Source organism: Macrobrachium rosenbergii, chromosome 42 (assembly GCF_040412425.1).
Source record: "Macrobrachium rosenbergii isolate ZJJX-2024 chromosome 42, ASM4041242v1, whole genome shotgun sequence".
NCBI lineage: Eukaryota > Metazoa > Arthropoda > Malacostraca > Decapoda > Palaemonidae > Macrobrachium > Macrobrachium rosenbergii.
The window spans coordinates 21,923,122-21,948,121 of NC_089782.1; the positions used below are offsets into that span (position 1 = coordinate 21,923,122).

General features: G+C 37.5%; 1 protein-coding gene across 2 annotated transcripts in view; it reads left to right on the top strand.

Moving 5' to 3' along the window:
• Positions 1 to 25,000, top strand: part of dati (datilografo) — a 1,058,780-nt gene that overhangs the window by 505,381 nt on the left and 528,399 nt on the right. For both annotated transcript variants that reach the window (XM_067085712.1, XM_067085713.1), the window contains exon 3: positions 2,010 to 2,321. In XM_067085712.1, the coding sequence (XP_066941813.1) occupies positions 2,010 to 2,321 (312 nt within the window). The remainder of the gene's footprint in view (positions 1 to 2,009; positions 2,322 to 25,000) is intronic.

Here is a 25,000-nt window from a genome sequence, read left to right on the forward strand (position 1 = left end):
TTCCTTCCGTCCTGTCTCACCCAAGTCCTAATGCGAGGCCTAAAGTTCACAGAACCAGCGCCTATTTTACTGGTTTCTTTCATGTACTCTGTCAAATGACGCTTAGAAATCTGATAAATCATAATTTGGAAGTTCCGCTGGCGACAAATTAGCCATATTTCATCATCAACCAAAATGGATCACTTGCACATCCCACCTCTGTTCTTTTGGCGCTAACCGCCTTCCACAGGAAAAATGGCGGGAAAAAAGCGCGCCAGTTTTAGGGAGATTTTTTGGCGGGAGTTTTGTTTTCTTGTCGCACGCTTCACGGCTCCATCGTGCTCTGTGATATGTCCGGAAGCTAGTGGACGGATTCCAGAGCTTTTTTGGACAATCCTTTTGTTTTGTGAAAATGCACTTTCTGTCGGGGAATGTGTGTTTTTAACAGAGCACTTGCGTGTGGTAATCAAGGCTTTTCAGGATATAACTTTCAGAAGTAATGAAAAATCTTAACATGTTAGGTTTCTTTAGAATGAACTCGTTGCCTTAGCCTTTTGCGCCTTCTTTGTTGTAGTTTTGTTTTAAGGAAGTTTACATATGTATTCTCACACACACATATGTACAGTATGTGTTTATATACATATATAAATAACTGTCTATCTGTCTATCTATATATATATACATATATATATATATATGTTTGTATGTATGTATGTATGTATGTATAAAGGATTTTGTATGTATACCCACATGCATACTGAGTTGGCGGTGAATAAATTTTTTTCTTTCAACAGTGTTACATTATGGGCAAGTCAAGTAGTTACGGAGACTGCGCGTTGTCACACCCATTTTAAAAATGGACCTTCGTACAGACTAACATCGGTTCGCATATTTAAATTGTGTTTTATTGATAATTCATCATTCATTATGTAAAACATATTTAGATGTGTTGCGATAAAGATATGGTGGCGACAGCTCACTTCCTGGCTGGAGGGTACGTCGGAGTCTTCAAGCTTTCTAGAAACTTTTTATCTTGACAGAATTTGATGACGTGAGATATACGTATTGATTCGATTGTAACATTTCACGTCGCGTACATTTTTTTTCTTTATTTCTTTTCTTTTGCCAGGGTTTGCTAGCAGTGTGTGTGCGAGAATGTACCAACAAGAAGAACATAAAGTAGAATTTTATGCAATGTTTATATTATGTGTATTACTGTACAAGTGTTATCTTTCATAATCTAAGGTTTAATTATATATGTATTGTATTATATATAATATATAAATAAATAAAAATAAATATATATATATATATATATATATATATACAGTATATATATATATATATATATATATAATGTGTATAAATTTTTTAATGTTTTTGATTGCATACTTTTATGGACAAATAACCATAGGTCGGTACTAACACAACGAAGACACAAATAAGCCCAATTTGATACGTATTCCATTGCATATTTCTTTGTCCTTATGCATGCATCATGTTTTGTGCCAAGAGTGTTTTATACAGTACCGTGTTTAAACTGTAATTTCTGACCTTTGTTTAACAGGATTAGTCACTGGCTTGTTATCAAAGGAAAGTTTTCCCCTTTACTTTATTATGACCATATGCGCAAACAGTTCATTGAAAGGCGGCCCGGTCCTTCATTATTTGAGGCTGCTGTTGCTAGGTTTTAAAAGTAAGCATTAGCTCAAATCGCCATTGGTAAAAGCGATTGTAAATTCTGAGCTTTTTTTGCCTTTGTCTTTATAAAAGATATTATTAATATCATTCGCGTTCGGAACTCTCTCTCTCTCTCTCTCTCTCTTCTCTCTCTCTCTCTCTCTCTCTCTCTCTCTCTCACTTTGTTCTTGGGGTGAGTGGAAAGCCTCATTGATCAAGATCACCTGTTCACTGTGTTAAAGATATCTAATGTATGATTCTAATTATTATCTACGCTAGGCTGGAGGCTAATGCCTCATACTAATGCTAGTCACCCGAATACTGTTCTAACAACGAAAATGCTTTTTCAGGAAACGGGCGAGAATGAAGGCGGCGGCGACAGCCTCGGAGGGTCCGACACGCCCCACAACGGCCCTTCTCTTCCTCCTGGTCTCAGCCCTGCCATGGCGGCTGCTGCCGCAGCTGCGGGTGGTGTGGGCGCTCACTCCCTTCTGCAGCAGACAATGTGTCAGCTCTTGCGGCCTTCGTCCCCAAGGGGAGACGTGCCCCCTTCCTCTCCCCCTCTCGGACACGCTTCAGAGCGCTCCCTGTATTGGGGCGCCCACGACCTTCGATCTGAACCTGAACGTCCAGACACCCATTCGCCCCCCGCTCTCGATAAGGTAAGATAAAGCTTAAGATAAGGATCTTCGATTGGGTATCAGGAAAGAAAGATAGGGGAAGATGAGAGGTGGGTTTAGAAGGAAAGTGGTAAACCTCTTTAGGAAGGGGGAAAGGCCAAGGCTAAAAACGTGGGTAGGGGGAGGCTTTGATGAAAGTTTATTGGGCCTCGTTTTTGGGGGGATAGATGGGGACGGAACATACAGAAATTTATTCTTTCCGGTGTACCATTTGCTTATCTAGTTATTTATTGGTTTGTTCTGTGTCCCTTTTTCACTCTTTGTAGGTCACGCCGATTGCAAAAAATGGCAGTGTTTTGTTTGTTTGTTTACTTTTCAGCTACATCGGTGGGTAAGTGCTTGGGAGCTTTTGAATTTTGAAAACATGAACAATTTTTTTATTTCTTTTTGCCTTTTGTGCTCTATCTCTAAGGGTTTTGTACACTCTCACAATCGTTCCTTTCTCCCTCTGAATTAATTTAGATATTGGTTATTGTCTTGTGCTATTCCTTTTCCAGAATTCACAATTTATCACTTACTTTCTTATGTCATCTGCATTATTTTCCTCAGCATTTATATAAAAGAAAATTCACTGACAACTCGATTCGTATTTTTTATGATTGCTATTCCTAGCGATTATTTTTGATGAAATTTGTTTACCTTTATTTTATTATAACTTTAGCGTTGTATCAAGGAGATAGGTTTTTCAAATGAGTTTTGTATATTTTCTCGTTTCCTTCCAAAAAAAAGTAATTGACAGTCGTACACTTTTCATCGCATTTTCATTTTACGTACTCGTTTTCTCACGGGAAGCAAATGGCCAATCCTTAACTTATTCTTCTCGAGAGCTCTCCTAAGAAATTGCTTGCAATTCTTTCCAGGTGTCTTTTTCATTTCCATTGGGAAACATTTTATTTCCTCTCTCTCTCTCTCTCTCTCTCTATGTATGTGTTTGTTTTTGCCTGAGACTAGAACTGTTTTTCATATGTTCTATCATTCTTTGCATATATATATATATATATATATATATATATATATATATGTGTATATATATATATATACACGAGTATGTGAATGTGTATCTTTTGTATATATATAACGAAATTAGAACCTTTTCAGAGTGACATTGTAATTGATAAATGTTCTAGTTGCATCGGAAATCATAATGCTTTAAAGGTTTTAAAGAAGAGCGGGTAACTTGGAAATCAAGTTCACGTGTCATATGAAGAGCTCAGGGTATTTAGCCCCTGAAACCAATTTATAACATTAGATCAACCGGAAGGTCAGTAATGTCGTTCTTCAGGTAGTCATCTGAAATTTTATTGTTACTCGACTTTGCAACTGAATACTGGTAGATGATACGGTCTAGCGTTTATAAACATATATATACCAAATATATATATATAATATATATATATATTATATATATAAGTATATATATATATATATATATATATAAGTATATATATATGTATATATATATATATATATATATATATATCTGTTCAAATATATATTAGTATATATTTGTATAATATTTATATATATAATGTAGGAACTTATAAAGGAAAATGAGTAAATAAAATTAAGAAGATAAGTATCCTTAATACGGTTATAATGTAGGAACTTTTTGGACAGTAAGAAAGATGTAACTGGAGTAACTGGAGAAGGGTCAGAGGGAGAGATGATGATGGACGTGGGGTAGGAGCAGTTGCCAGTTAGGTAAAGGGGTTGGGAGATTTTGAGGGGGAGGGGGCAGTGGCCTAGTCAGGCCTGAGTCCCACTCAGGGACTTCTGCTGGTTGCCAGCCAACCGAATTAAAACTTATGAGAACGGCTAAAAGTTGCTTTCCGGTTGAACGTTTTCGGAGAGAGCCAGAGAGTATTATTAGGTAAGATTGAGGTTTAGAGAAATATGAAGTTGAGAATTTGTGTATGTGTTTGTGTGTATGTATGCTCATTTAGATTCTCTCTCTCTCTCTCTGTCTGTCTGTCTGTCTCTCTCTCTCTCCTTAATACTGTATATATGTTTTTGGATGAAATAGTCAAGTCAGATAATGCAGGAGATAGGTGGAGAGATTATGATCATAAAATATACATTTCCTTCCACGTGTTCGTGAGTTTTACCATTGCAAGCATTAGTATGATGTTTGTATAGTATAAATAGTATATATGTATATATATATATATATATATATATATATATGTATGTATGTATGTATACATTTATATCTATTTATTAATTGGATATATATGTGTACATATATATATATATATATATATATATATATATATATATATGTACATACATTTATATATATCTCATTTATTAATTATATATATATATATATATATATATATATATATATATATATATGTTTGTGTGTGTGTGTGTATTTAATATTAAAAAGTTAGACGGGTGTATGTACATATCCCTGTGGGTGTGTAGCCTGCGTACTAAAATGTGTGCATGTGTTTTTATATAGGCTTCAATGGCTTACATGTTTCGGATGTGGACTCAGTATCCCTCCTTCTCAGAACCACAAGAGGAAACAAGCGAAAGAAACAAAACGACCAGACAGACGCTCCTTTTGAAAAGGCCATTAGGAAATGGCTCTCTCGTTTCTTGGCTAACTTTTCCGCAACACTTAGGCTAGTGAAGATCTTGGGGTCCCTACTGTGGTAAGATAAGGAATGTAGTTTCTCTCTCTCTCTCTCTCTCTCTCTCTCTCTCTCTCTCTCTCTCTCTCTCTCTCCCCGAGAACTTTCGTTTTGGCTCTTTCGACTCGGTTTTGTGATGTCTCTCCCATCTTTCTCCTCTTTGATTTTTTATTTGATTATCTGGGCTTCTTAGTAATACATGCAATTTTATTCGTTGTTTGCCTTTTTGTATAAATGATCAGGTAGTGTTTGTTTTATATTGTAAATCTTCAATGTTACTTCTCATTTTTTCTACGCTGCGCTTTCCTTTTTACAGAAAATAATGATTTCAGGCTGTGTTTTGTACACCTTTCTGACTTTTATATTATTACATTTATGCCTTAGTCGCCTTTTTTATCACCCTCTTTCCCAGATCATCTTCCTATGTCCGTTTTTTTACTTTGCGCCGTTGTTATCGTAGATGATATTGTAATGCAAGGACGCCGAATATCTTAAGGTCTTAATTTTCTTTTTCATTTGATTTGATGCATATCTGGAATATTTTCTCCCTGGAGATGCGGGATTTGATCTTATGTAAATATCGCTCATTCACAGTCTTGTGTTTTATTTATTCTCATCCTTCCCATTTCCTTTCTTTCTCCCTTATCAGGCAGCTTTTCTTCCCTTTTATGCAGCCCCTGCTGTTCATACCTGTCTCCATTTGGTGTTTCCCTTATCCGTCATCTTCCCGAGGGGAAATGGTTGAGAGAACTCGGCTTGCGAGGTGAGGGGAGGGGAGGGAGAGGCGAGGCCGAAGGCGAGGGGTTGCTGCTGCTGCTGCTCCTGGTCTGGTGATGATGGATGAGATGATGATGATTATGATGTTGGAGGGGTCCTGTTTAGGGAGGCGGGTGAGGGGTAAAAAGGGTTGGGAGGCGGCTTTGAGGGACCCTACACTGTTTTTGGGGGGAGAACTTGAAGCTAAGATTCGTTGCCGATTTTTTCTTCAGAGGTAGTTTTTTCCCCTTCAGAGGTAGTTTTCAGAGGTAGTTTTTTCCTTCAGAGGTAGATTTTTGAAGGAATGATCAAACGTTTCGGTGATTCTTAAGTTGGACAACCAGGTGATTATTGTCCTTTCGCCCCTGGGGGGTTTTCGTGTGCGCTTTTCCAAGTGAGAAAACTTGTCTCCGTTTCCACTATTAAGAATTTTTTTTATTGTAAATGTTTGAGTGTTTCAGTAGTTGTGAGTTCGAGACCTAATTTAAGAATCCGATGCTCCAATGATTGTTTGACATCAGATACTTTGATTGCTTGAGTTAGTAACCAGATGCTTCGGTGATGCCAAGTAAATGCCTGTGAGGCATAGTTTTAGAATCAGATGTTTCGGTGAAACGTAATTTTTTGTTTCATTGCTTCCTTTCTGTTACCTGGCGTTCGTTCGTGTGTGCATGTGAACGCAGACCTGTCACCTTTGAGTAGGTCATAATAATCAGATCTAGTTTAATTCAGTCATTGCCAGTATTTAGAAAGTATAGGTATGAAACATCGTTTCATACCTATACCTTTTATTTTATATAAGTGACATAGATTAATAGACATTTTTTTTATCATTGACCTTATTTTAACTTATTATATATATATATATATATATATATATATATATATATATATATATATATACATATATATACACATATATATACATATATATACACATATATAAATTATATATATATATACATATATATATATTTTTTCTGTACATTTGTTCTAGTTTTATTAGAATACATATATTTTTTTCCTAAGTAAATTGAGGTGGCGTACAGCTGTCGACCTTTTTCAATTAGGAGTAAAGGACACAGAATGCAAAAATACACAGCGAGTAGAAGTACACAGTATATGCAGCATGTGACTGTAGGCTTAGATAGGTGTTTTGAGTCGTTTGAATTTATAGCTTGAAGTGGTAAAATTCTCGTTACCCCCATTTTATTTACTTTCTTTATTTCCACCGTTTTTTGTGGTATTTTTAGCAGGATAGCTATTCCGACTTTTTTGTATTTATTTACTCCATTTTTTTTTCGAAGTACTGAGGGCCTTTAACATTATTTTTACCGTGTCTGTAGCTGAACAGAAAGGAAAGATGGATACAATGAAAGTATTCTTGAGAGAGAGAGAGAGAGAGAGAGAGAGAGATTTAATTCTTTAATATGATATTTCCAGAATCCAAGCTTGTCTTTTACCCTTGAGTATTGATAAACAAAAACAAAAGAGAATCCGATTATGTAATAAAGACATTTACTTGCAAAGTAATATTATTTTACCGCAGTAGGAGGTCCGTGTCTTGAGGAGTTTTTACGTATTTTCTTTTTTTCCCCCTCCTTTTTCCTTTGGGGGAATGACAAAAAAGCCACAGAATATAATGCAGTGCGTAGGGCGCCCAGTGATCAACAAAATGCGGAGGAGGAACTGACTATAAGGGTCATTTTTCCTTTCTCCGACATTGCCAAGTCACTCCTATTGAGATTGTTATTTAGCTCCGTCTTACCTCGAAGGCTTCTTCATTATTATTACTTGGCCATCAGAGCAGTAGACAAATCCCCGGCCTTAATCCATTCGTCAATAAACCACGTCCAGCATAGGACGTCTTTTGCGGGATTAGGAAGGCTGCCTAATTCCTCCTCCTCTCTCCCCCCTCCTCCTCCTTCTCCCCTCCTCCTCCTCCTCCTCCTCCCTCCTCCTCCTTCCTTCCTCCCTCCTCCCTCCCTCCTCCTCCATTTTAGAAGGATTAACGGGCACGATAATTCCTTTTAATTTCTCGCCCCATGAAACTGTTATATGATGTGACGGCTTCCCCCGGTCATGCAACTGATAATTTCCTTTTTCTATTTTTGTCTATCGATCACGTGATTATTTGAAATGGAAACCATCCTCCAGATTAAGTGTGAATATTTACTTAGGGAACGTATGTGCATACAAATCATGATAGATATATATATATATATATATATATATATATATATATATATATGTGAATATATATATTAGTTTTTTCTCTCTGCTCTTTCCTGTCATTTCAACATAATGTTGATAGTTTCTTTTTTTTTTTTTCAGCCCCAGTAGTCTTGTTTTTTTATTTAAAACAATAAATTACATCTACCCAAAATTACATTCTTTTAAGGCCACACCTATTAAATGGAAATTTGCATAAACAGTCAATTAAGACGCCTTTAAGGCAACACATTTGTTTTGGAAGCCAGGTGTTTTTTACCGATGAAGGTTACCTGGGTAGAACTCATTCCTTCACCAGAACGAACAGTACCTTTTTACCATCAAGTTCCGACCGCCGCATACACCAGGAAAACACAAGGAGAGAGAGAGAGAGAGAGAGTGTGTGTGTGTAAGTTCCAGAAAGAAAAAAAAAAATAACCGACATTTGAATTAACACATGCAAACAAGAGGCTGTGTTTACTCAGGGCCATTCTGATTTTTAATCTTCCCCTTTTTTTTCTTCTCTTTCTTCGTTCATTTTTTAATTCCAGGGTTGAACGAACTAGGTATGTAGCCCGCCCGTCTGCCTGCACGCCCGCCCGCCCGCCCGCCCGCCCAACCGCCGGCTCGGCGCTCCTGGACTCCATCACTCCTCCAGTACGAGGGGAAATAGGCGAGCGTACTCGAGGGCTCCGGCTACTTTTCCCCTGCAGTCTTCATTCTTCGTTATAATGTGGTCATTCTTCCTGGCTGCCTGATGGGCACTTGAATCTGAGTGGGTTCTATTTGACCGGCCCGAAAAAAGGGGCCCCGGATTTCGGAAAAGTGACTTGAATTTGGGATTTTTTTTTCAACATTTTTTTTTCTTTTTTTTTTTTATTCACGGCTGGTGGGGGCATGATTTAAGCCCAGGCTCGTAATTATCTAGTTGAAGCTGCACTTTATCTCGTTACTTTGTGTGTTCGGCGAATGCGTGTGTGTGTGTTTTATGCGGAATGCATACAATGGTCATATTCAATTATAAGCATAAATGTGTTTATTGTGTATGTTTTGAGTGGGTCATTCATTTGTTAGGTCTTTTTTTGTTGTTGTTGTTCTTCTTCTCGTTATTATTTCCTTGTTATTCCTCCTCCTATTATTATCATCATCAGAACCTCAATGTTCTTATGCTGTTATTGTTGTTCATTATCCTCACGAATTACCTTTCAGTAACTGACGGTATACTGTCATGGCCTTCGAAGACAAAAACTTCGTCGCTTAGATCATTTTACTGAAATTCCCACGAGCCTTGCATTGCCTTCGGTGTCCTCCTACGTGGCAGTCCATCCGACCACATCTGTGTCCGTCGACGGACTTGAAGCGCTCTTAATCCACGTCAATACGGTGTGTTTAAGGACTGATATCGTCTTTAAGTCGGTCGTCTTGCGCAAAACATCATCCTCGGAGAGGCAGTTGCTAGTGAGGAAGGGAGCCATCTTCCTCATAATAGCCTCTGGAATTTTTCCCCAAACAATCTGGCACTCTTTAAGGTTTCTGATCGCTCGACGAGCCTTCGGGCAGTGGCACTGCGGCCTCGCTGGACCTCTAGAAATGTCCTTTTTTCTCCTATTTTTCTTTTCCTCTTTCTTTTATTTCATTGAGGCATCTCTGGGCCCCGTTGCTTACTTGCTCTTACGTCTACTCTCTCTCTCTCTCTCTCTCTCTCTCTCTCTCTCTCTCTCTCTCTCTCTCTCTCTCTCTCTCTCGCTTTAGTGCGTTTACTCTTACGTATGTCCTCTTCATCATTTAATTCGTATTTCATTACAGTGTTATTCGACATGTAAACAAGCCAGTATTAAGTCTTGCTTTAAACCTCCCTCCGTCTCCCTACATTCCCTCCCTATACACCTTTATTGCCCTCCACAAGTCACTGGTTCTTCCCTCCCCCTCATACCCTCTCACTCTCTCCCTCTCCCTCTCCCTCTCTTTCTCTCTCTCCATCTCTACATCCATTCCTCATCTCCTTCAAGCCTCTGCCCATCAAGAGAACAAATACAAACCGAAGTAGTGGTCAAATGAGCTGGGGAAATGGAGGCCAAAGGATGGTGGGGGGTTGGGGGGGGGCGGGAGAGCGTGGGGCGAAGAAGGTGAAGGGGAAAATTTTTGTGGGGCATAAGGTTAAAGTTAGTATAGGAAAGAGGGAAAGAAAATGAGAGAAGAGGGAAATTACGGAATAAAATGTTGTGAAGTGGTGGTCATAAGAGAGGAGAGAGAGAAAGCTAAAAAAAGGTGGGTTAATATTTGAGTAATGTTGCATGCCTTATCTCCGTAAAAAAAGAGTATAGTTGTGATAACAAATTACAGGAGAGAAAGAGAGAGAGAGAGAGAGAGAGAGAGAGAGAGAGAGAGAGAGGCGGAGAAAGATGTGGGGCCAAACGAAAACTGTTGGCTCTTCGTAAGGGTAAATAATCCTTCTGAAGATCGAAGGCCGATTTCTTATTTACGTATACGAGAAGAAGGAGGTTAGAAATCTCTGTGGGTCAAGAGAAGAAAAAACCCAAATGTTTCGGAAGTGTGTTTTGTAGAGTATGGTAAAGAACCGACGCTTGGAAAAAGGGGGTTAAATATCATGTACGCCCAGGATCCTTAAAGAAACACGACCTTCGCTGCTTTTTCCACTTCCGTCGAAAAGTGAAATACTCGGTGCGTGTGCGCATTTTTATCGTAATGAAGTGGCAGGCGTCTTCCGTGTAACGTTTGGGTGGACATCGTTGAAATTTGAAAGCCTTGTCATGGCTACACTTTAAGATTTTCGGTATTTTTTTTCATATGTAATATTTTTGTGTACTTCATGCATTTCAGTACTAACTGAGCATATTTTTATGGAAACAGTAATACTGTCTATAAGAACGGAAAGCACTTCCTCAGCAGAAAATTATATGCATCTATACGTATATACAAACACACACACACACACACACACACACACACATATATATATATATATATATATATATATATATATATATATATATATATATATATATATATATATATATATATATATATATATATATATATATATATATATATATATATATATATATATATATATATATATATATATATATATATATATATAATGTCTGTGCTTGTGCGTGTGTATTCAAGCATGCTGCATATTTACGTAACAAATTTATTTCCCAAGCTATTCATTGTGTTAATTTTTTGTGCTTCACCCTCTGCCTACACCATCGAATTTTTTCCTGTTTCTGATACAAAGTGTCATTGTCATTTTTAGGTTTCTGTCTTTTTGGATTTCGTCCATATAATTCAATCTCTGTACCTGAGTTTCACTTACGCCGTCATTACGCAGTCGTATAAACCCAAAATTTTTCCAGACTCCATTTTGTATTGTTCAGAAATTTTTTTTTTCTTTTTTGAAACGCATTCTGTCCCTCCCTGCATTGTCGTATTCAGTGATTGTTTTTGTTTTTGTTTCCTTCTGTTATGTCCTTTTCGTTCGCTTCCTCCTCCTCCTCCTCCTCCTCCTCCTCCTCCTCCTCCTCCTTCACATTCGCCTGGCCTCTCCTCTCTCTCTCTCTCTCTCTCTCTCTCTCTCTCTCTCTCTCTCTCTCTCTCCCCTCCCCCTCCTTTTCCCATTTATTCTCCTCCTCCACCCCCTTAATGGTCCCCTATCCAGTATCACCCCTTCCCTTGTGGGTAGCCGTTATTGTCCATTTTTTCGGCATTGTATTGATTCAGAGTTACTTTTGGGATTCTCGGTTCATATAAATTATTATTATTATTATTATTATTATTATTATTATTATTATTATTATTATTATTATTATTCCCTTTTCTTCATGATATTTTTTGAGTTACTCTTTGGATCATCACCATTTATCATTATCATGCATTTTTTCAACATTGCTCTATTGTTACTTTTTTTCATTTTTCTCTCGCCAGTATTCATTATCGTAGAAATCACCCATTTTATTATTACATTTCTTGTGCCGCAAATTATAACCGAGTGTACAAACGAGCGCATGATGCTATAACTTATATCCTCTCCGACTTTTCGTATTCTTTGTAAAGCTGTTTCCTGCCACCGGTACTTTTAATAATTATATCCTTCCGTTGAAATGCCGTCATGGTATTGTTTAATAATTCTTTATCACTGTGTTTCTCTCTCTCTCTCTCTCTCTCTCTCTCTCTCTCTCTCTCTCTCTGACATTTTCAAGATTGAGATTTGACATTTTGACAGAAGATGAGCCATGCTTCGATTAAATAATGCGCATCATATACCGAATTTTGTTCTTCTCTCTCTCTTTCTCTCTTTCTTTCATAACTGGGACGTAATGCCTCTCTGCGCCTCTCGTCTGGGATATGATAAAACCTGCCTATTGTGCATAGTTATGTGTTATTTAGGTGTAGAATATAGAGCGTACTGCCCAAATGAATGGCAGATATATGTTGCAAAAATTAAGCGATAACATAAGCTTGTTTACGGATTACACCTCAGAGGCCGATAAGTACTTGTATTGTGCTGGACAAGTATGAACCAGGTAATGACTGCATGAGGTATTGCGAGTATGAAATCACCGTATGTCCTCTAATTATAAAGGCGATTTTCGGGTGCTTCATATAACTGGTAGGTGGCACAGATCTTTGTGCTACTGTCACTATATCTTTGAATTTTGGAATTCTCTTCATGTTCCTAGTTTTCACAAGACTGCCAGAGAGAGAGAGAGAGAGAGAGTCTACTTCTAACACGTCACATGTGTAGCGTCATTATCTAGGAGAGAGAGACTTTCTAAGTAGGTCATCTATAACCTCAATATTCTAGATGGATGGAGAGAGAGAGAGAGAGAGAGAGAGAGAGAGAGAGAGAGAGAGAGAGTATTTCTAAGCCGGTCATTTTCCATACCCCCAGAATGCTACTGCGTTGAAAGCACTTTGAATCTTTGGCGAGAGGAGAGCGCGCCGACATTTTGTTTTTTTGAGGTTTTGAAAATATGCAGGGAGAGGAGCGAGGCAAATTTTATTATGTAAGTCATGAGTGAAATAAGAATGAGTTGGCACGTGAGAAATGTGAATAATTATGAATTCAAGAATCATGAATAGTGGAAAATCATGTTGTGCCTGTGTGTGTGACAGAGAGAGAGAGAGAGAGAGAGAGAGAGAGAGAGAGAGAGAGAGAGAGAGGGGGCATAAGAAGCGTAATGCGTACATGTCTGATTTAGACATGACCTAGTTCCTCGTTGGACAGGTCGGTATAGTTCTCGGATAGCACACTGCTGGGCCCGCGTTCGAATCTACGGCCTGCCAATGAATAATTAGAGGAATTTATTTCTAGCGATAGAAATTCATTTCTCGGTATAATGTGGTTCGGATTCCACAATGAGCTGTAGATCCCGTTGCTAGGTAACCAATTGGTTCTTAGTCACGTAAAATCAGTCTAATCCATCGGCCAGCCTCCCTAGGAGAGCTGTTAATCAGCCTGTGGTCTTTGCTAAATCCACAGTATACCTAACTTGTATTAAGGACCCGATTTTCAGAGATAATAGGAATTCTGATAAAAGATGTAATGTGTTACCTAGCAATACTCTTCGCAAGTATTTATGTATATGTATATGAAAACTTAGTGATTTGTTGTGTATACACACACACACGCATTGTCACACACACACACACACACATTATTGACACACATATATATATATATATATATATATATATATACATATATATATATATATATATATATATGATTACGTATATGCAATGTACATCAAAGTTTCTTCTGCATGCACATTATCAAACGAAGTCCTTATCTATAGGATCGAACAGTTTTATGAGATCTTTTCATAGTTACTTCGGTATAGGTGGTATGCAAAAATGAAACATTTACAACATCAGATCTAATCAGGAATATAACTGAAGTATCTTCATGAACCAACAGTGCTATCTCGGAAGGTCGGATCAAGCAGGGCCCTTGTTAGACTTCAGCAGACTTTTTATATATATACATGGCGGATTCATTGATTTGTTTCATTTACTGGTGCTGGTGTCTCTGTTACGGACGGACGACTCTCGGACCTTTGTGTCTGTTATTAGACCTGGTTGAAGTGATATATTTTAGGCTTTTGTGAATGGAGATGTGATTTTATGGAATACGTATGTACATATAAACGTATTGCGTATATATGTTATATATTATATAACGCGCATGAAAGAGAGAGTAAGAGAGAGAATAGCTATTTATATGGCCAAATATTCTGTATGTATATAAGAGAGAGAGAGAGAGAGAGAGAGAGAGAGAGTGAAGTAAGGAATGTAATGGGAAGGAGTAAGAGGTAGGTGGCAAAGCAGTCTTGGAAGCAAAAGGGGATGAAGGAAGGCGAGAGAAAAGTGTAATTAGAGAGAATGACGGGTAAGAGGGGACGGAAAATTAATGTGAATAGAAAATACGCTTAACACCAAAAGAGAAAAGGGGTTAAGGACAGATGAAGTTAGAGAAGGGCGAGGAGTTTTAGGTAATAAAAGTGATGTATAGGCAGCGGGGAACAGGGCCCTGGTACGCTCTTATATATATATGTATGTATATATGTACGTTCACATATATATATTCATAGGATATATATATATATATATATATATATATATATATATATATATATATATATATATATATATATATACATAAATAGATAGATACAGATACGGAAAATGACAAAACAATGGAAAACCATGAAAAGGAGAAGTCTAGCGACTAAAGATGACGCGAAAAGGGGATGCGAAAGAATTGTAAGTAATGGTGGAAATGAGGAAGGTGGAGAAAATCGTGCATGTGAGAAATGAAGGCCCCGTCTTACGAGGGAGTGAAATAAAGGAACTGTAATATGAAATAGATGATGATGATGATGATGATTGGATATTATGATACTGAATGAGGACGGTGAGTGAGAGTTAGAACTCCAGAATTAGGGAAGGAGAAGATGAGAGAGAGAGAGAGAGAGAGAGAGAGAGAGAGATTTCTGGAAGACGAGAGGAGAATGTGAGGGTCTTGCAAATGTACACGCAAGAATAAGATGCTTAAAGATAGATTTAAGGTATTCTTGAATTTTTGGTTTGAAAAATTCTGTGCACTGAAGAGTGAGGGATGATGTTGGCGAGGGTTTCTGGAATGGATAGTAATGGAAATGATAATTTTGATGTTAAATTGAAGTGTAATGCAAATAATTAGTCAAAAATTGAATCCATGGGTCTTAGTTTTAGATTTGATATTTTTTTGTATATTGATGAGAAACTTGTGATTTTAGAACTTGTAAGCAGAAAACGTGAAAATTAAGAGTGAAATTAGTTAAGAAGAAGGGCCGCAAAAATGTGCAGGCAAGATCAGAGGGAAACTCTGAAAGCTTCCTCAGTTTTGAGGCAACAAACAAAGCAAAGTAGAGAGGATGACATAAATAGATGAATTTTAATGATGAAAAACACTCAAAGCTGTTTTTGGTTTTCGCTCCCCGCTGATGAAAAACCTCAGATGTTTTCGAGCTAAAAATCAAGGAGATAAGGATTGCTGGGGAAAAAACAATGCTCTGGATGACCAAGCCGTAGTACTCCATAATTCACGATCCATGAGGCTTTCAGAGGGAAAATAAAATGGCTGAGAAAAAGAAATAATAATAATAAAAATAATAATCACAATTATGTGAATTTCAAATCCCGTAAAGCCCCACCACCAGCTCTCGCGCGCACGCAATAACGTACGCGAAGGAGAAAACAAGGCAGCGGACTTATGGCCACAAATATATTGGTGCTCCTATTCGAATATCGGTGGCCTTTACATCATTATCGACCAAAACACAAAGACAAAAAATGGCCGGCGCCTTCATTATTCAATAGCCTTCTCTCCCAGCGGCTTTGTTCGGCGCCTTTATTTCACCCAAAATGATGCATCTTTCTTCTGTATATTTATTAGTGAGAAAGGGAGAGACTTCATTAAGGAGACCCCTTTTGTCTTTTCTATCTGTGTTCACACACGCACGCACTCTCACACATATACGCACTCACTCTCACATAAGCATAAGCATTTGCACGTACTCACACACGCATAACAATGTATTATCTTTGTCCCTGTTCGTGTGTGTGTGTGTGTCCTTGTATGTGAGATGTTTGCAGGAATTACAAACACTTCAGTGTATGTTTTGTGCTGTACATTGCAGAAGATGCGCGAGTCTTTGTGAGGCTTATTACAGAATCACGTACACACAAACAATTAAGAATGTATTGTGTATATTCTTTGGAATTTGTCAGTGTGATATATTATGGGATTTTAGTTCACATAAGAATACGTTATGTATAAGTCTTTGTATTGTTGTTTGATGATTCAAGGAGTTTCATAAATGTCAGGATGTTTTATGTGTATGTATTTTGGTTTCTTTGTTTGTGTGGTGTGTTGCGTAATAAAACACACACACACACACAAACACTTGGAAGATAATATATGTATCTCGCACTGTCAAGATTAATAGATTCTCTGTTCTCAAGAATCATAAAGAAAGTGCTACGCACTTGCTCGCCAACATCCCATGTGCCTCCATTATTTACAGTGACATTAAGCCATGTACTTGCCTAGATAGTTGACGTCGGATAAGCAAGAACAACTTACTTACAAATGGGGAACATGTGTTACATAATTTCGTTGTGAATTGAGAGCAAATATTCGGCAGATTTCGTTATCGTAGAAGGAAGGCATTCACGATGCATAGTAATACACAAGAGTTTCTGGAGGGCTTTTGCTGAGATGGGTTCGATTCCACGTTGAAGTGTGGAATTCTCTGGTATGTGTTCGACTTGTAATGATGTGAAAGAAAAATCATGATTCTTGTGTCTGTATCGAGCGTGTGAACACAATAGCTGTGGCTTTCGTAAAAATAAAAATGGTTCCCATATGTCATAGGTGTGATGACCTGGCTTGTTTAAACACAACAGTTCACGAGTTTTTTCTTTTAAGTTGACTCTTTTTCGAGGGGTTTTTACAGCGCAGTCATTTGGTCGGCAAGTGAGGAATATTTTTTGTTTTCATTTCGATATCATTAGGTATACTCTCTCTTTCTCTCTCTCTGTTTCACACACATATGTATGTGTGTCTGTCAGCTGATATGTACTGCGTATTGAGGCATATGAATATGTACGCCCATACAGTAAACATTCTTTTTTTTATAAAAACTTCGAAATCAGGATTTTTAGTTTAACTTAACAGTATATTATAATTAAGAGCATAAAGTAGTTTAACGGAACTTTTAATCAAATATCAGTTTTCACGGCAAGCAGCCATGGAAATGATGCTGCATGAGCGTAGAAACAACATCTCCCTGTTGCAATGTTCATACATTCGCATTCACAACCCGGTGGGCAGTTTCAGTCAAAACATTTAAATTTTGAAGCACTACGGAGTGTGTGCTTGTGTGTGTGTGAGAGAGAGAGAGAGAGAGAGAGAGAGAGAGAGAGAAACACTGGGACTTACTCATCCGATTAAATTGCTTGAACTTCTGTCTCTCATTTCAGCCTCATTCACCCAATTTTGACGTACAGTGGCATATACTGACGAGAAGCATTTGAGAAGTACGCATATTCGTACGCTTATTCTCACGCCCTCTCTCATTTACGCACAAGTATGTATATTTGATAAAGTGCGGATATTTTTCCCGCCCCTCGACTGTCCAGTAGAGGGAGGAAATAAAAAACTTATGCATAAATACTCTATTTTGAAACGGCTTACTACTGCACCCTAACCGCTCCTCACTCGACGTAGAGCTCGGTACGACGAAGAAGACTCTATTACGGCGAGAAAAATAAAGCGGATTGTATAATTCAGTAGGCTTCTTCCCCTTCTCCCCCTCACAACGAGGTCGGTCAACGTACGACAAGCAATGCATTAAATATGGCAATGCAACCAGAAGCTGGATTCACACACACACACAGGAGGAAAGCTTCCCCGCGATAATAATGAGGCAGACTGGGGTGAAAAATAAGGGAGTAAAAAGATACTTGCGTATTTAGGTTTTCCTTTGTCCCGGGGAAGGAAGAAGAAAAAGAAGAGGAGAGAGAGAGAGAGAGAGAGAGAGATTCATGCATGCACGAATACCTATGTATACATGCCTAAAGAAACCTCCATTCAAAAGATCAGATTATTATTATTATTATTATTATTATTATTATTATTATTATTATTATTATTATTATTATTATACACTTGCGTTTAATTAATTAGGAAGCAATTATGGCGTATACGAAAGCATATACGATACCTAAATTATAACAAGATGAATAAGCAAACACTAGTGCTTTGATCATTTCTTTAATGCATGCACCCATGCGTGTGTTTACGTTAAAATATTTTAAATATTTTCCTTCAAAATTATCCTTCTTTTTTTATTTTTTTTGTAGAGTATGGAAAAGGGACGTGAGGTATATAGAGGGACCTAGACCAAGTAAACAAAGGCAGGCTTAAGCGATGTTCGACATCCGCCCACCCCTCGACCCCCTGCCCCCTCCCCCTTCCCCCCTTCAAAACCTGGTCTAGCCAAGCTTTGATGAGAAGATTTTTCACTTGCTGCATATAATACAAAACGCCGGCTCAGGTCATCCTCTTCCTCTCTCTCTTCCATCCTCCATATTTAGGCTTTCCTCATCATCCTCCTCTTATTTCCCATTTCTTCTTCCTGTTCTACATCCTGCTCAGCTTCCTGTTCCTTAGCTCTTCCTCTTAGTTTTCATGGTCTTTGCCACGCCTTACAACTTCCCCTTTGCCTCTTCTGTCCTCTTCATATTAGGCCATTCCCCTTCCCCTCCTCCTCCTCCTCCTCCTCCTCCTCCTCCTCCTCCTCCTCCTCCTCGTTCTTCTTCTCCTGTCCCTCTTCATGGCCCTCGCCACGACCTTCTAAGAGAATGCCCTTTGCAGGAGGTTCTTATGTTGGGACGTCCACTCTTGTTCAGGCTGACCACTCACTCTTACGGCGGTTTTGTTTGCATTGAAAGCCATCATGGAGCGGTGCGGAGGAGGAGGGGAGGGTGTGGGTGGGGGTCTCCAAAATGCAAGCAGTTAAAACCATAGAGGAGGTTTTTCACAGGGGAGAGCCAACCGTTGTTATGTTTTGTTCTGCTTTCTCGTCGGGGAAAAAGATTTGGACCTTTTTCGTAGCTGCATTTATGAACAAGATTAATTTCTTGTGATCGACCTTTGGAATCGGATTTCGTCTCATGGGAAAGTATCCCTTCTGGGTTCCTGTCTCTGTCAGTTCATTGCAGTTGTGGGAGTAGGTTTCCGTTGATTTTCTAATTGCTCTGTCATTTTGTTTTGGTCAATAAACAGTAAAGGGATAATATTATGTTTTGGAATCGTTGAATAATTCATGGAATTACAGATTTTTTTGTGGTTTTAGGCACTGTGACTATACAACTCGATTTTAGATTCAACTAGTAAAAAAACTACATAAGTAGTTCATTTTTATACATACGATGATGCAAAGGGGTTTCTGAAAGCACATATGCATGGATTGAAAGCTGATTGGAAAGATTTAATTTCCCCTTAATATTTCCCTGGACGAACTTAAAGTTTTTTATTTTCTTTTAAAACTTCTATTTACCTCTCGAAGCAGAGTGGAATGACTTTCAACAAATTCTTCCATTAACTAATATAATGGCATTTTTTCCCATTAATTTTTCGGTAAATGACTGAAAATTTAATTTCCATTAATTTTTCGAAGCTGAGTGCAATGCCTTATTTTCCACTTCATTTTTCCTCATCTAACTAGAAGGATTAGTTTTCCCCTTAACATTTTTTTTTCTTCCAGAGCCGACTTCCAGAACGAAAAGGCCGAGGTATCCATTTCGCTTTTCTTCCGAGGACTTTTTTTTTTTTTTTTAATTCCTCCCGAGTGCGATTAATGTAATTCTTTGGGACACACTAAAGCTTTTCCAGTCTTGATGTCTTGTTTTTTTCAACCGGTTCTTTTTCTTTCTCCTTTTATTTTTTTCCTTCTCCTTTTATTTTTTTCCTTCTCTGTTTTAAAGCGCTTGATTTCTTGCTTTTGTGAAGGCCACTTCTTTTAAGAAGAGGGAAAGTTTGCGCTTCCACGTACACGTCTCAAGAACTTACATGTATTTATGCATTTATACGCAAACTTATGGTAATGTTCAGACATTTTGTAAGCATAGGTAGATCTTGCCTGACAGTATATGCTAATCCTTTGGTCGCGCCATCCTCTTTTAATGTCAACAGCAGCAGCGAATTGGGTTAATAGTTAATTGTTCGTCATATCTGTGACTTTTGACCTGGGCGTAACACACCTGTTTCTCAGCTTCTAGAGAAATATGATGAGCGCGAGACCGAGGGCTTTCGAAATGAAGGTGCATTAACGGAATACTTGATTAAATACTAAAATTATTTTGTGTGTTCTCTTTTTCAGCCGGTTGGTGCTGAACATGAGATTCCGCTTATTACGATTAGACTTGATGATATTAGCTGTCTATATTTACCGTCAGCTCGGAAAAAGCAGACTTGAGGTCGTAATGACTCATGGGGGAAGACATCTCTCCGTTAGTCCACCTATTCTCAGATTTCATATAGCAAGCAGCAAATGTATAGAAAAGCAAGTCTTGTATTTAAGTGGACTGTACTTGGAATTTCTAAGATCTCTCAAGTAGTCATGAATGCTCTTTGGTGAAACAGGTTCTGGGCTAACTAAGGATCTCTGACTCAAATTTCAGAAGTTTTTACAAGAATGTGAGGAAAATTGCAGTAAAAATCATTATGCAAAAGGCAAAAAAAAATATATATATATTATCAGAGAGTGCATACTTGCAACCATTTTTATGGGTGTAGTCTAGTCTTAAAGGTTTTCGGTTGTCCATGAATAAATTGGTTATAATGGTTATGAAATTCAAGATGCCTGATAAGTTTCATCCCGTAACAAGCAGAGCAGTCCAAATCTATTCGATCATTAAAGAGAGAGGCATTCAAGTAAGAGTTAAGGTTATCATTTTTTCTAATCGTAGTTTCTTTTAGTCTTTCCACAATTTTTATGCTTGAAGAAAGACAGTTTTCTTCAATTCTTTTTGTGCTCATTATAGTTTCATGTTATGTAATCATTATTTCTTTCATTCAAGTTAATAACATGTAATTGTTATATCTATTTATGCACATTACACACATTATACATATATATATATATATATATATATATATATATATATATATATATATATGTATATATATATATATATATATATATATATATATATATATATATATATATATATATAGAAAAATATATATGCTTAGAAAAAAGCACTCTCCCTCTTGTGCTGCTCGTAAATGTTTTGCGTTTTATTAATATTACAAACCAGGAAGTCGTTCAGCAAAATGGTAAGCTAAAAAGATCTTTCGTTTCCGTTAAGATTAATGTGTCTGCTATATCATGCAATTTCCTTTGTAGTGCCCTTAGCGCGTTGGGGGGAGGGGGTGGGGAGAGAGGTTATCCTTAATTAGTTTGTTCTGCCCTTTTTGCGATTTGCTTTTAGTTTTACTGTTTTGTAGCGTCTAGGGTCTCTCCATTCGTCCCACTCTGGGACACGAGTTGTCGTCACCTTTGGCCTTTCATGTTTGCGATTTGCGTAAAATTTTCGTTTTTTGTAGCTTCTAGGGTCTTTCTCCTATTCAAATATCCATCCACTTTGCGACGGAAATCTCGTGGCTTCCAGGTAGCCCATTGGCGTTGCAGCTACCTTTAAACATTTCACAATTAATCCGAATACTCAATTGATTACCACCAGCTGTGGCAATGTGCTTGTTGAAAGTCATGGAGTCAAGGTTGCCACTTTGGTCGACATACCATCAGTTTCCACTATCAGTTAAATCTGTTGGTAAATGCTTTCTCAAGCAGTAGACATTGGAAGTCTTTCATAGGCCGGGCATGTACATTTTTTATAAACAACATAGATGCTTGTACCACAAATAGAATTTTGATTGCTTTCATAAACAGAAGTTGATCTATAACTTTCCCATGTCGTAGTTATATATTGGTTGATGCTTTTCCCAAGCAACATTTCTGACCTTTCACAGGGAGTGATTATTTAACTAAGTTTCCTAAAGATTATGGTTAAAAAGAAAGTAAGTCAATTTACTTAATTTTATTCCATCTGCAATGTTCAAAGATATTCAGCGGCGTCGACATAATTTCGAAAAGTTACGAAAATTATTTTTTATTCCGAAAGACATTGATTTTAGCTGTTCAATACTTCTTGATATCAAGTCCGACTTCCATATTTCTTTCAACAGCGATCATGATTTCGAATAGTTTCGGTTAATCAGTTGTAAGGTTAAAGATTACTTTTGTTCCATCTTGTGCTTTTTCGAAAACATGTATAAAAACGATTTTAGAAATTTGCAGTCTTGCTTTGTGTCCAGCCAGTTATATTGTTTGAAGATGTTTACTTATTGTTTGATGCCACGACTGTATTTTCTAAAAAGTTTCTTGGTGCTCCTTCTGATCTTGTAAATGATCTTTCATATTATTTGTAACTTCATAACTCTTAGTTATCTTCACTCGTAACCAATCAAATTCTGTTAGGACAGTTATGATTGAAGGCGCGCCTCTCATAACTTGTTTTACACATAACTAATAGAACTCTATTACAACTATGAAGATTTTGAATGTTAAGGTCCTTAAGAAATATTTCATATTAATTTTTAGTTTATCATTGTTTCAAACATTTATTTCATTCTAAAATCTTACTCTTCCAGAAGCCGCCAGAGCCGAACCGTATTTTATGCGGCAGTTTTCGAAACCACAGATCGAGCATCAGCCGCCATGTTGTTTACTTCATTATCATATTTCACTTGTACCTTACTCACGTTTTCAGTGCGACAAATATGACTGCTGAAAGTTTTTTTTCGTGACATTAATTATTCTGTCTTCTCTTGAATCCCTGAGCTTCAAGTTATGTATCTTTTCGTTTGATTTTAGCGTATGTCCATGTTTATAAACCAAAGATATCAATGGAACTTTCCTTGAAATGTCAGCCTTATTCTATCCTTTTATTTTCTTGCATGTGTTGATATTATTACGCGTTTTATAAAGTTTCCTTCTTTAAGATGACACACGAATTTAGTGTTTAACGTGAGGGCTTAATTAAAGCTTCACTTTATAACGTTGCTTCTTGGGCTCACAGTAACATGACGGCTTAATTTTCTTTCTGTTCTTAATTTCTCTGAACTTTCAAAGCTGTTCAGAGCTGTTGTTGTTGGTTATTGGTGCAATGGGGCTAAATTCAGCCCTTGGCTTCCTTTTTAAAGCGTTTTATTGGATCTTCAAGCTTCACTTTACAAAGGTTTTGATGTGGGCTGTATATAGACCTCACTTTACCTGTAATTTTGTAATCTGTTGCCAGCTTGTTGACAACATTGCTTACCATAATTTTACGGGATCTCTTTTTCCGAGTTTAACTATTCAAAAAACGCCAAAAGTTTCAATGTTCCTTTGAAGCGGAGATTGTGACCCTGTTGTACAGTGATTCACTCTCCTTCGAGCTCAAGTGCATGGGGGGTGGGGAAGCTTGGCACGACCTGCCTTCGTGTTTGATCGTGTTTGCCCAATCTCAGGACTCCGTGAAGAAAGCTTTTCTGTAAGATTATTTCCTTACGGCGCTGGCAGAGTGGAGAATTAATTTCTCAATTTCATTCATTGGTGAAGCCCTTTTTTTTTCATTTTCCTTTTTTTTCCATCCACCCTTTTGTCGGAAGGATTTCTACCCGGGTCTCCTCTCTCGGGTTTCAGTCGGTGCTGTTTTCAAGGCGCTCTTTAGCCAGTTGTTATAAAGGAAAATTTACAGTTCCAGTTCTTATCACTTCTCATTGCATAGGAGTGTTTTTGTCTTTGTGGAGAGAGAGAGATTTCACAAAGACAAAAACACTCCTATGCAATGAGAAGTGATAGGAACTGGAACTGTAAATTTTCCTTTCTAACAACTGATATGGTGTATGTATGTATGTATGTATGTATGTATGTATGTATGTATGTATGTATGTATATACACATACATATACATATACACACATACAAATACCATATCAGTTTTTGCAAGTTTTTGTAATTAGCTTTACTGTATATTTGTGTAATTTTTCCTGTTTATAAGAATTAGCGTACCAGCTGGCAATTTCTTTTGTGTGTGTGTGTGTGTGTGTGTGTGTGTGTTTTATTACGGATCATTAACAGATCCTCAGACTCCGAAGTTTAATGCATTCATGTGAATAAACAAAAAAGACATAAACGTAATATACTGTAGACTCTTGCAGGCTCCTGCGTCCATTGTGATTTACTTTTATTATAATATATCGAAATGCAAAGCAAAACGAAACTTCAGTTATTATTATTATTATTATTATTATTATTATTATTATTATTATTATTATTATTATTATTATTATCATGATGATGATGATGATGGTTATTATTATTATTACTATTATTATTAATTATTATTATTTTAAAATGATAAGCCGAAGACCTTTCACCATGACTATTTGAGAATGCTAATGATAGACGAGAAGCCTTTTCAAAGGCGCATTCTCTCTCCATCAATATCAGGCAGGATTTTATTGCCAGGTTGAAGACTAAATAAAATATTAACCCCTGTAGGATTCCATGGTCTGTCCTATTCTTTCTTTTCGCCAGAGAGGCGTATTTGTATTTTTTCCTTTCCCTTATTTTCCCGGCAGATGCATTGTAGTAGACAGGAGTTATTTGATTTCAATAGATGCTCTCGGAATGCTAGCACCATAATGCAGCCTATTGTCCACTCGCATAATGGGTCTATCCTGCTGACCAACTGCTCTCTCTCTCTCTCTCTCTCTCTCTCTCTCTCTCTCTCTCTCTCTCTCTCTCTCTGTCAACAATCCGTAGCGTTGCCAAGTTCCTTCTCAAGTTTCTAAGCCGGGTTTTGTTCCTTGCTGGACGCTGTCCACGACACCCATAAAAATTAGAGATCTTGGATGTCTAGTATTGAATC